This window comes from Lycorma delicatula, chromosome 1 (assembly GCF_047948215.1).
Source record: "Lycorma delicatula isolate Av1 chromosome 1, ASM4794821v1, whole genome shotgun sequence".
NCBI classification, from domain to species: Eukaryota; Metazoa; Arthropoda; class Insecta; order Hemiptera; family Fulgoridae; genus Lycorma; species Lycorma delicatula.
This window is the reverse complement of record NC_134455.1, coordinates 257,832,242-257,846,090: the sequence shown is the minus strand read 5'-3', so window position 1 is coordinate 257,846,090 and position 13,849 is coordinate 257,832,242. Positions and strand designations below refer to the sequence as shown.

The window sequence follows — 13,849 nt, the reverse complement described above, 5'->3', positions numbered from 1 at the left end:
GAGGAAGAGATCTAAGTCCTTGGGTAAGGCTTATATTGCTCTTTTCATTTGCCTTGCTACTAGGCCATACATTTAGAATTGGTGACCGATTTCATTTCACAAGCATTTATTGCAGCCTTAAAGAGATTTATATCTTGTAGAGCTATTCCTGCTCAAATCTTTTCTGACAATGCCTCACTTTCGCTGCACTAAAAATATCCTCTACAATCTACATCAACTCTTTAAATCAGATATACATTAATTTTCAACTAAACAAGACAAACAGTGGTCATATGTACCACCCGCTTCTCCCCATTTTGATGGTTCATGGAAGAGCGCAATAAAGAGTATTAAATTTCATTTACGTTGTCTAATACGACAGACAATTCTGAATTTTGAGGATTTAATGTATAATTCTAACTAAAATTGAAGCTGTTTCAATTCGCGTCCTATGTTCACTGTTTCCACAGATCATAAGGATCCAGAACCTCTCTCTCCAGGACATTTTCTAATTGGATGCCGTCTTACATCTTTGCCTGAACCCAGTTATCAGAAGGTTGACATTAATTGTTTAGGCCGTTAGCAACTTATCCAAAAATTTATTCACAATTTGAAACAGATGGCCTAAAGATTACCTGCATTATCTACAACAACACAATAAATGACATTTTCCCTCCCATAATCTTTTGGTAGGAGATCTAGTTTTGATCACCAAGGATTCTGCTCCCATGCTTCCAAAGCATGGGATTGTCACTCAGCTTCATCCAGGTCCTAACAAGTTGGTACGGGTTGTGGATTTAAATACTGCTAAAGGGCAAATAAGAAGACCTAACATAAACTACGTTTATTCCAATTTCTAACGATTAAGTTATTTAATATTTATTTAGATATGTAATAACATATTTTTAAGGACATAATAAAATTTATTATATTTTATTTAACTTGATACTTTTTGCAATTAACTGTTATTGTAACTTCAGTTCTTTGTGATCTCTTAATGTATTATGTTTCGATAATTGTATGTTATGTATAATGCGTACTTATGTTAATGTAATTCTAACATCATTGTCATATTGCTCTCACACTTTAATTCTTTACAGACTATTATTTTTACTGCATTACAGGTACATACATACTACACACACACACATATGCAAACAATACATACAAACACATCCAACATGTACATACGCAAACATACCATGTATACATTACAAGTAGATTGTATTCATAATGCACTGAGATGATTTATTCATCAAGTCATGTGAACTGTTTCATTCCATGACAATACTTGTACACTTTTATATTCAATGGTATCACAAGTATTCTGACCATAGAATACACTTTTGCTCCAATGGAATCTCACGAACAACAATTTTAAAAGAAATCCTAGAACCATGTGATCCTAGGTACAGATTGTCAATGACATCACAATTTGTCTGGCTATTGAATTCATCTTCACTCTAGTTGAGCCCCAGTTACAACACTTTAGAAGAGGTCCCAGATTTATGCATCCACAGTGATGTTGGGCACAGAATATCCATTGCCATCATGATTATTCTGTCCACTGGATGCACTACATGATATATATTTTTATTACAAGATTACATCTATTTAGTCTTGGAACAGGTGCCAAAGACATCTACTCGTACACTTCTATATTCATCAATGGCACCATGATTCGTCTGGTCATTGAATTCATCTTCACTCTAGTTGAACCCCAGGAACAACACTTTAGAAGTCCCACATTTATGCATGCATGGTGTTGTTGGGCACAAAATATCCAATGACATCATGATTGTTCTGGCCATTGGATGCACAAACAACAAAACACTTAAAGACATATTCTATATTTATTGAGGATATAATCATAGATACATCTCTGCAGTTGTGTATCTAAATGATCTGACTATAGAGAGGTGTGATACAATATGGTTTTTTTTTTCAAAAAAACAATTTTTATGTAGTGGAGTATTATTATTATTTATTATTAATATAATATTATTATAAAATATGTTATTATTGTTTAAATTGGTCTAGCATTCATTTGTATTACAATGACTCTGTGCAACAGAGTTAATGGTGTCTTATTTATTTTGTAACGTATGATTAATATTTATTATTGTACAATTACATGTTCTTTGCACAATTGTAATTTATGTATTACTAACATATATCAATGTAATATTATATTATTTATTTTCATGTAAAAGTTTGAGATTACAGATCGAAACTGTTATGTTATCATTGTGTTATTACTTACGATATTTTACTATAATATTAAGAAAAAAAAAATCATATTGATTTTTTTGTGGGCAGTATGTTCAGTACCATACATTAACTACGTATTTCTTATGATATATTTTTATACTGTCTTGTTTTCTTCTTTCTGACAACTGTATATGTAGTTAGCCTAGATAGAGTTGTAGTTAATATTTACATTTATTAATATTATTGTACTGTTCATTCTTGCTCATAACTTGACACAAACATGTTCATCTCATCTCATTTATTATAAAATACTTCATAACAATATTATTATAATGTAAATATATATTTTAATGTTACATATTATTACATGTTACATGTTATGTTATATTATTTTAATGTAAATATAAAAATATAATATAACTAAATGTAAAAGTAAACAAAGAAACATTAAATAATCATTTGAACAACTGAATTAGTGAATTTTATTTAACGTAAAGTTATTCTATGGTTTACAGTATTTAGAATAATGGGCATGATTGCGGACAATATTCGACTCACATTTTTTGTGAACATATGTGTGTGAAGTATATATATATTTTTGAGTGGTCATTAATGAAATATATTTTTAATTTAAGCGAGAGACTGTTTTTTTTGGTAATATTGAAAATTAATAGTCGATTACATACAGTGTGTTAAAAGCAAGGTTGTCTTATTCACAAAACAGCATACGAATTAAAACTAAATAATGTGTGTTGTCACTGCATGTTATCTCTCTGCAGCAGTCTGATTATGTTAATCTTTAAATATATCAGATGTGATGTCTGTAAAATTTAGCTATGAATTCATTCCTCTTTAAAAAATGGCCAAGATAAAACCAAGTTAGTTCACAGAAATTTTACTGGTTATTCTAGTTAAACAGAAAACCAACACCAGAAATCTTGCCTGTAAAATCTTATTATTTTCTTAGAATATTATTTTTATTAATACTTCGAATATTAAGTGGACTAGAGTATTAAGTAAATATGTGTACATATTTTTTACATCATCTTATAACATTCCACTTCCCTATTTTTTAAATTAAAAATTTGTTCACTAGTTCTACAACCTAATAATAAAAGTAACAAACAATTTACTAATAATTTAAGTTATCTCAACAAAGGCAATAAATAATTTTCATTGCAGTCTAGTATATTTCTAAGCTAAATTATACTGTCTAATTGATTTAATAATAAGTTTAAATTACTGAATTACAAACTTACATTGCATCAGATTGATAAAATTCATCTGGAAGGTGACTTGGTGTTGTACGCTTTTTCCAAAATGGTAATCTATTAACATGGGCAGAAAATTTAACTTCAGTAAAGAAGCAATTATAAATAAGCACTATGAATTTTCAACATTATGGATATATTATAAACATTATGACACAAACAAACAAATAATAAGTTATCAACAGAAAAAAAATTAAATTGATTCTGATGTCATGTGGAGAACAAGTTTAATCCTTATAGTACTAATAACTATTACATTGGCAGTTCCCATAATTTAATAATAATAAGATCTAAAGTAAGAGCTGTGAGTTATAAATAGTGATTGGCAACACTGATTGCCAATAAACTCCCAACCCATGTTTACACATGTGCAGTAGCTTTAAGTGGTCTGTTGGGCATGTAACCACCACATTGTCATCAGTTTACTGTTGTTTGCCTTTGCGAGACAGTGTGTTAGAATGAGTGCAGCAATAACAAGTTCGCCAGCTATGGAGTTCAATCAGTGATTAGATTTCTATATGCAAAAAGACATAATGCTGCTGAAATTTACCATCAATCAGGCAGTTATCTTTTATCCACGGTTTAGCACATCTATCAATTGTTATCTTCTTCAATCTATTGAATGGATAAAAGTTTCTGTCTGAATGAAATATTTTATTACTTAATCTCTTATCAAATTATGTAATACTGAAGAGCACTAATCTTTATTAGTGGTCAAACAAAAAAAAAGTCTGTAGATATCTGTGGGAACATTATTTGATTGCAAACCATTTCATATTCTAAAATTCTCCAATGAATTTAATTCTCTCCAGTAGTAATCTATTTTAAGATTAATAAAAGTTTCTAACCTAATGCACTCAAAAAAAAAGTGCTGATTGCTATAAAAAAAGGATAATCAGTTTTTGGTAGATCTTTGGTTTCATTTTTTCCCTTCACTTTGTAAAAGTCATTAACATATACCAATGAAACACCAGCAATTCTTCTTGTTTAAGTTAGCAAGCAGTTTACTTTATATAGTTTACATTATAATGACACTTCTACCTGATGTAATACATCTAGAAAATGCAAATGCTGTTGTAGATGTGTTATAGAATAATCAAATTTAAAATGTATTTGGTAGATGTACTGAAACATCAGACTTTAGAACTGGATTAGAATGATACTATGCTTTGGCAGAATTCCTATCACATACTTTATGCATAAAATTAATTTTATAAATATATAAAAACAAAATTACTAAAAGTACAACATATCAATTACAATCTTCCAGATGTATAAAAAAATTATCATTTAACAGGAGGTTGCTGAGATACTTATAAAAAAAATAATAAAATATCATAATATTTAAACATTTAATATCATAATGAATCAACTAAAATATATTTTTATAACCAAAATGTCCAATCAATTATTTAAAATAGAATCTCTTCACAAGTTTCTTTTCAATCATTAAAATTTGTAGATATCATGTAAGTCGGAGGGTATTGAGGTACCATAATGCAATGTATGCATTATGGTACCTAAACAAACTAAGTTATAAATACAGCTACAGCAGTATATCAGTACAATATTTTCATTTACGGAGAAAAATTAACAGAACTGACTCTAATATTCATTACTTTACAATCGACTAAAAGTGACTTACTTTTTTCCAGGCAATGTAGTGGAACTTGTTGTAGTGGAGGGTGATGACACTATCTTTTTAAGAAAATTTTTTGAAACTGGAGTAGGCTGTGAGCCTACAGATCCTGCAGAGCTGCCATCATGTTTCACCTAATTGATATAAGGCATGCAGTATGTTATACAGATATCAAAAGATTATAAAAATATTTTAATAAAATGTTTTGCTAAATATCTTAAGTGTATCAGTTCAGAAAAGATAATAGATACTACAAATTTAAATGAAACAATCCATAAAGCACAAATTTAATATTGTAAAATTTTACGAAAGTTATTATTTTGTTAGAGTTTCTATACAGTCAAGCTTAACACTAATAATTTCACTGAATTCTACTGCATCTACTGAAATATTATAATATGATTAAAATAGATTAATTTTTTTATTTATGACATCCAATTTTTCATTGCATCTACCATTTTAAAATATTTTAAACATTTGTTAAAAACATTTTTAAAATTTTAATAGCACAATACAGCAATGATGATACCTGACAATCAATTACCCAAAACTAACTTTACACAGCACAAATTGCAGAGAATTAAGTGTTTATTTAACTAAAGTTTCTAACATTTTTTGGATATTACCTATAATAGCAGTTGACAGTTATTATTATTTTTATAAGAATACATGTTGTTACTGTAATTGTTAAGCAACTGCTTTAGCCAAGTAAATAATAAATGATTAAAAAAATCTCAGATATTAGTTTTTACTTTCTTAAAAATGTAATTTCTGTAACCTTGAGTTTGCATAGGTTAATTCCTTTGCTTTTAATAAGTGAATCATCAGAAATATGGCCATCATTAAATTCAGCATTAACAGAAAAGATTACGGGTCAAGTTCGAAAAATGAACATTCCCAATTCAAAAGAATCCAGATTAATGAAAATAGTAAGTTGCAAAATGGAATTCATTTATGCTAGCTTAACTAAGTGGAAATTAATAATAAATACTGAAGATTTACATAACAAAATAAATTTCCATAATCATAGAAAATGTATCAGAGAAAATATAACATCAATATCCCAGAAAGAGTTATGGATGATGTGTCACAATATACAGATATTCAGAATAGACTTCATCAGTTCAAAAAATTAAAATGTATTAGAAACTAAGATGATAAAATAATCTCTTCAGAGCGAATGAATTAACTTTTCTTTTCTTTTCAAAGACAATGACTAAAAGCTAATTAAAGACAATGACATAACTACATTATAGAAAACATTAGCTTTAGCTATGATTTGTCTTTCACTGGTCTTAAACAGACAATTAAATATACAATAAAGTTGTCAAGCTGAGTTGAAGACTGTGTAGTGTCGCTCAACACAACTTTAACCTGAGTACATATGAAACTACGAAAAGAAAAATTTATAGAACACCAGAGAGATTTAAAGTAAAATTGGTAAAGGAAATGTATGTATACATATAAGTTTGACAGAAAACATAAAACTACAAGCTAATTAAAGACAATGACATAACTACATTATAGAAAACATTAGCTTTAGCTATGATTTGTCTTTCACTGGTCTTAAACAGACAATTAAATATACAATAAAGTTGTCAAGCTGAGTTGAAGACTGTGTAGTGTCGCTCAACACAACTTTAACCTGAGTACATATGAAACTACGAAAAGAAAAATTTATAGAACACCAGAGAGATTTAAAGTAAAATTGGTAAAGGAAATGTATGTATACATATAAGTTTGACAGAAAACATAAAACTACTCAGGAAAAATGTGGTAGAATCATTTAGTGGTTAACATGAACAAGTCTGAGTAATGAAAACTGTAAATAAGCAGAAGAAAGACATAAAAATGACAACCAATCTGGTTAAAAGTGGAATATGTGATAGAAGTTGTTTTGGCAAAACTGATCTATTTTACTAATTTAAAAACATTTATGAAGTTGTGAAAATTAATAATAGATACAACATTCTATAAATTAATTAAATATAAATTATAATTATCTATGTAATTACTAACTGAAGTTCGAAGTCACTGGAAGATATTGAATCACATTACCACCATACTGCATTTTTCAAAAGAAATTCAATAAACATGAGATTGGTAAAATATGTTTTTTCCTGCAGTTTTCATCCAGAAATTTATGGAGTATTTATATGGGTCTGATAATAATGCACCTAAAAGCAGAATAAAAGTCCGACTTCTTTTGATTGAAAACTTTGGCCAAAATTTCAGAACAATACTTTTAATGTCATGTAATTTATAATGGTAATGTAATAGTTACATTGCAATATTGTGTAATAATATAATATTGTATTCTGTTAAGTATTATAGAAGTAATTTAATATCATGTATTTTGTAATGATATTATAAATTAAAATTATTTTTTTATTTATATACTGATATAGGATAATTTTGACAAATTTGATTTAATCTAAAATTAACTAATTTTTTTTTCAGTTGTAACAAATCAAAATCATATAGTTAAATTATGTTTGAACAACAATGCAACAAATCTTAATAAGGTTTTAGTTTATTTACATGCATTATCTTCAGAAAAAAATGTAAGGATATAAATATCCTTAAAAACACAACTGTTTTTTTAAAATAAATTATTAAGATTAGAAAACAATTTTTGGATTTATTAGTGATGTCAGTTTAGTTTGGGTAGGTTTTTAAAATATTAAAGCATAAAAAATGACATTGCATTCTTGCTTGTACAGGTGTCATCATTCATAAATAACTATAGTCCTATCAAGATATATTCAAACGAAAATACATGTCAGCAATGTAGGAATTTTGCTGGTGAAACCAGTCTCTGTATCAAAAGGAAAGGGTTTAAGTCCAAGGGAAATTTAAAAGTAACTTTACTTAACTTCACTTTAAAGAAGCTTATTTAATTTTATCATAAAGAAAGAAAAACATGATCACTGCTGTATGATCATACTTAATATCATAAATTGCTAACTGCAAAAGCAGTAGTCCAAAACAATGATGCAGTTATGAAGTTGAAATCGAAGTTAAGAGAGAGGAAAATATTGGAAAATATGATGTATCATATTTAAGGTAATACTATATGGCGAAACAATACTATCCATTTAGAAGCTATACTATGGATAGCATAGCTTTTAAATGCTATACTGTGGATAGTATAGCTTTTAAATGTATAGTATTGTAATAGATTTAGCTTAAATAATGAAACCTGAAATACTATTAATTAAATATACAACAAAGTAATGTTGTATACAACATTAAACACTGGACCTGCAACAGCATATTTTTTTTTGAACTTATGCAGATTTGTATAATTGTCACACTTGCCTATATTTTGCTGAAAATCGTCAAGACTAGGCCACCCTAGTCTTGACCTAAAAATAAAAACTAAAAAATTGATAAAAACAATTAAAAATAAGACCTCAGTATCTGGTAAATAAATAGATAAACTAAGGCAACATTCAGCACCCCCTAAAAAAAATTTGAAGAATTTTAACAAAGACGTTCTGACAAACCCTTATTGTTTAAAAATGTTAGATTTAATCAAAATTATAAGTATATAAGATTGCAACAATTTTTATTTAGCCCCTTTATTATTATTTTTTAACAATGGATGGCTTGATCTTCCTCTACTATAACAATAATTTTTAACTTCTTTTTCTTTCAATATGTTCTCATAAAAAATTGTCTACATAAGGTTTAGAACTGATCTAGTTTACAATTATTTTTTTGAATGAAAAATATTTATTGGGATTTAAAATAAAGGTTCAGGAAAGTACAGGAGGAAAAGAAGCTTATACAATGTATAGCTTTTAAATGGATAATGAAAACAGAAATACTATTAATTAAATATACAACAAACTAAAATTAACTTACCTGAGCATTTAAAAGTTTAACTAAAATGGTCATATTAAGCAGTTTTGCAGTATTTAAGAGACTCTGATGATTTTCAAACCGGAAATCTAACCTGCCAGTATACATGAAATCAATAATTGGTAGAACAGTACTGTGTTTAAGTACTGGAGGCAGAACAAGTGTATTGTCTGGTGTCATTGTAAGATTTTGAAAATAATCAGTACATGTTACGAGCACCAGTCTATGCACCTAGAAAAAAAGTTAGTTATAAATAATATCCTGAACTAGAAAATGATCGGTTAGTCATGCTTAGAAAAGAAGTGATACAAGACAAGCCTACAATTTATAATCAATACTTGTAATAAATAAATAAAATTTTAATGATTAACACCCTACATGTATGTATAAATATAATCTTATACAATAATATTAACACACTTATAAAATAATAAAAATGATTACTTTTTAATTTTAAATAGCTGAAAATGTGATTTCAAATGATTACATATTATGCATTACAATTTTGAAACAATATAATTTAGTAGTTTATAATTTTTAAATAATGCTTTAAGAAATGATTGTTTATGTTTATACTTACATTTTTATGTAATATAAAGTGTCATACCTGAGAAAATTCTCCTTCATAAAAAGCAAACTAATTTATTTCAAATAAGGTATTTCTTATTTGTAATAAGGTTGGGTGAGCGAAGCAAGCCCTGACTGGCTAGTGCATAATAAATGCCATAACAATAACAACTGTAGGTAACATAACATGAGTTACACAGAAACTCCCTAAACCTCCCTCTCCAAATATAGCAGAGCTATAAATAAACATTCCATGACAAGCTTACTAAGGAAGTGATAAGAAATTTAGTATTCTGTTGCCTTCTTTACTGAGTTGAACATACAGTTTTGTATCACCATACTATCCCTCCAAAATTCATGTGATATTCAACTCTAAAAATGATACCTTTTTTCACTGTGGCTGACTTTATAAAGATCACTCATCACCATTTATAAAATTATGAGCCATTTATTATTTTTATTTTTCAATATACATAATTTTTAGAAATAAATTATTCTAATCCAAATCATTCATAATTTCACCACTAGTTTGAACTTCTACATGGACAAAAATTCAATGAAATGTACATGATGAAGGTAGTAGTCACCTTCTGGGATTATTTTCTCCTGTAACATATATGATTATTTAGAATGGAAACAAGGTATCCAGTAAAATATCACAAAACAAGACAGCTATTTATGTCTTAATCAAATATGATAATGTTTGTATAAATTATTTTTCAGTGTTTAAATAAAATGAAGGTTATCAGACTACTGATTCTTGTTATCACAATAAAATTTAATTTTTTTCTATACTGCACCAAAATTAATATACAGATAAATTACTTACTCTAATTTCCCCTCCATCATGAAACTGAAGTGTAATATCACATTTTTCACCTTTCTCGTATAACATTTGTAACCGATGAAGAAAGAAACTACCCCAATTATCAACTTTAAGCTGTTTACATCCTATTCCACTATTATCTTGACTGGTAGCCATTCTTTACTGCTAATTGTGTATTCAGCATTCCTGCAACATTAAAAAATAAAATATACAACTCCAGTATTCTTATTAATTGCTATTAAGAAAAAAAGCCCATGTAAAGATCTATTTCTTGCCTCCATAAACTGTAATACAGTAACCAACAACTGACCTGATCCAGCAAAGGTATTTTCTCAATAGTTTATTGATTTGCTAGACCTATCTCAAATCTTGTGGTGTTATTCTTCAAGTAGGAAGGAAAACTGAAATTTAAATAAACCCCCAGCTCTAATCTGCTGGGATTGTCTTTTGTCTCATCTGCTTTTGCAGAGTCCTTTTTTTCTCTTAATAAGTCAAACATGGGCTACCATGGCATGTAGCAGGGGTCCCAGGTCTGACCAGATCCCTGCTATTGGCAAGTCATCAGTAAAGTGGTTTTGCTTTGGATAGCTGAATGACTGCATCAGGGTAGGGTTAGCAAACTCCTGCAATTTATGGTGGGATTTGGCCTGAGTCCATTCCCAAAGAAAATCTGTTGTACTTCCTTAAGTCAGAAAACCGAACTGAACATTTTGATTTACTTAAGAATTATTGTGATTGCAGACTTTGAATGACAGATCTAATTACTGCTTTTAATAGGGTTAAAAGGGCTTCAACCCTTCACAATATAATTCAGATTTTACAACAACAAAAAAATTACAACAGCAGAAATTTACATAATCACCCTAGACAATTAACTGTAAACTATTCAATCTAACCCTGAGTGTGTTAAACATTGTTCACTTGTTTGATAATCAAACATTCATTAAGGTATCTTCTGAACTCCTGATCCAAGGTAACTGTAATTTTGCATTGTAGTTCCACATATCACAAACTGAGAAAAAATCTTTTACAAATTATCTCTTTCATTCTCAGTCAATATTATTCAACAACTCTCATTAACCACGCACAGGTGCAACAGATAAAGAAGGTTAATATGGTCTTAAGAGCAATAATGACAAACTTAAAATAGCCTGTTCTAAGGTGAGTTTCTTTGAAAATCTGTTCATGGCAGGCAACTAGAAGGGTGATCAGTATATCATCTTAGAAATAAAGGCTCTACTAAAAAAACAAAATAAAGAAAAGTAAATCACTTGTAACTTGCTTATTAAATATAATTTTACATAAATTACAATTTGTAAATTTTTTAATAAAAAAAAAAAATGGAATAAAATCTATTGAAAATTGCATACAATACATAATTAACAACATGTGTTTAGCAACACATGAAAATGTAATGAAATGCAGTGGTTTTATTGACATTGTGGTTCATTTAATAAGGGGGGTAAAATTACATTTATTAGGATGTGTCTTAACTGTTTATATAACAGATTACAGAAATTATTGCAACAAATAAAATTAGTATTTGCTACATAAAATTAAGCAATATTATTTTCATATTATTAAGACAAACTGATGACCGACAAATTACAATTTAACATATTTTATGTAATTATGACAGTTCACATTATATTAAAAAAATATACTATAAACTGAAAGTAGGTCTTGCTAATGCTAAGATGCATCCAAAATGTAATAAATCAAATTACATTTACTCTAATAAATAAATTATATTTCTTATATATTAAATTATAAATAATTTAATTAGAGAATAATACAAAATTAATTAAACGATAGTAAATTTAGAATGACAAATTTTTGAAAATTCAAAATGTACTATACTGCATACCACTAGACTATGAAGCATGCCAAAATAATGATACTTTATGTTCATAAAATAACAAATAACCTAACCCAACTATTGAAAACTAAGATTATCATAACCTAAAATAAAATACTTATGATGATTTAAATAATAATTTTGTACATTAACTCTTGAGCAATTCTGTAAAATGACAGTACCTAGCCTTAATTGCAGAAAAAACATAGTACACTTCAGCATGAAAAAAATAACATGTACAGGATATTATATATTATGAACAGTAATGACCACAGTTTGAATACCATTCTATTATCTAGTCTGCAATTTTACTTATTATACAATTTCGTGTTAAATGGTCTCTTTTCAAAAAAAAAAAAAAAAAAATACAATGAAAATACATAAAATGGTTATGTACCACAAACTATATAATTATTAAATTATTATCTAAAAAGCAGTCGATAACATTATGTATTCATTTGTATTTCCCCGATCAACGGTGTGGGTACATTAATTAATGATGAGTAAAGACTAAAATTGACATAACTAGCAGTAAACTGCTCAAGTGCCAGAAATTAACAATACATAAAATACACGACCAGTTTACACAAATACTTTTTATTATCATACAATTTTTTGAATAGTTACAAAACAAGTGAATATTATTTACATGGGATATATTTGGTATATAAAAATGACAATAAAATAAATTAATAGTCTCAAACAAGGTCATAAAATTTCGGTAACATCGAGTTGTCAACTTAGCGTCATACAATGACATGTCTTCAAAACAATTCTAATTTCAGTATATCAATAAAAGTAATCATATCGCTTAGGATAGTATAAATGTTTTTCAAATATACGAACCATGATTAACCTTGCATAAAATAATCCAAAACGTCGACCTAGCTCCATCTCTGAGACCTAAAAACCAATTTATTGAACAACTAGTAGTTAAAATATCTAATAGATGGAAGCACCAGTCATTAACTAAACTGTTTACATTAATGCTACTTAATATAACCCCAACTGTAATATACAAAATAGGGAAACACATAAGCAATGAATTTCATCTCGTAGCGTTACAGTCAATTAACAGTATATTTATTCAATCTTGAAAATTCGTTCCACAACAACCTCAGACAACCATATTGAGAGACACGGCGTCACTGGAACATACAGCTGTTACCAACCACTGTACAAGCAAATTTCTTTCTTATTACAGCCGTGCATCTATAACTCCAAAATCACATTTTTCAAACCAAATTGTGGTATTTCAGTATGTAACAGGTTCTTGCAATTGACAATAAAGCATCTGATGATATTCAGGTCTCTCAGGAAATATATCCATCAATACTTCTTAAAAATGGGATCAGTAAAATTAAATAATTTATGCCAGAAACCATAACGATTTTTTTTTATCAATAATTCTAAAAAAAAAAATATTTAGCAGCAATATGATGGATGGATACCATAACGAAAGCTTCGTATAACTTATTTCGATGACAGGAAAATATGTACATTTATAAAATTGGGTACAGATAAATTTATTTTAGGATTAAACGTCAACAACTGCTGTGTAATTTAAGATTAGTATATGTTTTAATATTTTATATTAATATAAACTTGTGTAAAAATATTTAATTTATACA

The 13,849-nt window shown here is 27.9% G+C and overlaps 1 protein-coding gene across 1 annotated transcript in view; it reads right to left on the bottom strand.

The window, feature by feature from the left end:
- The window catches only part of Cp190 (centrosome-associated zinc finger protein CP190), a 64,512-nt gene extending 51,054 nt beyond the window's left edge, over nucleotides 1-13,458 (bottom strand). Inside the window, exons 1-5 of the mRNA XM_075376146.1 lie at nucleotides 13,065-13,458; nucleotides 10,364-10,546; nucleotides 8,971-9,198; nucleotides 5,107-5,234; nucleotides 3,450-3,518 (exon numbers count right to left, since the gene is read on the bottom strand). Of these exons, the coding sequence (XP_075232261.1) occupies nucleotides 3,450-3,518; nucleotides 5,107-5,234; nucleotides 8,971-9,198; nucleotides 10,364-10,516 (578 nt within the window). The 5' untranslated portion in view covers nucleotides 10,517-10,546; nucleotides 13,065-13,458. The remainder of the gene's footprint in view (nucleotides 1-3,449; nucleotides 3,519-5,106; nucleotides 5,235-8,970; nucleotides 9,199-10,363; nucleotides 10,547-13,064) is intronic.
- Between the last annotated feature and the right edge of the window lie 391 nt (nucleotides 13,459-13,849).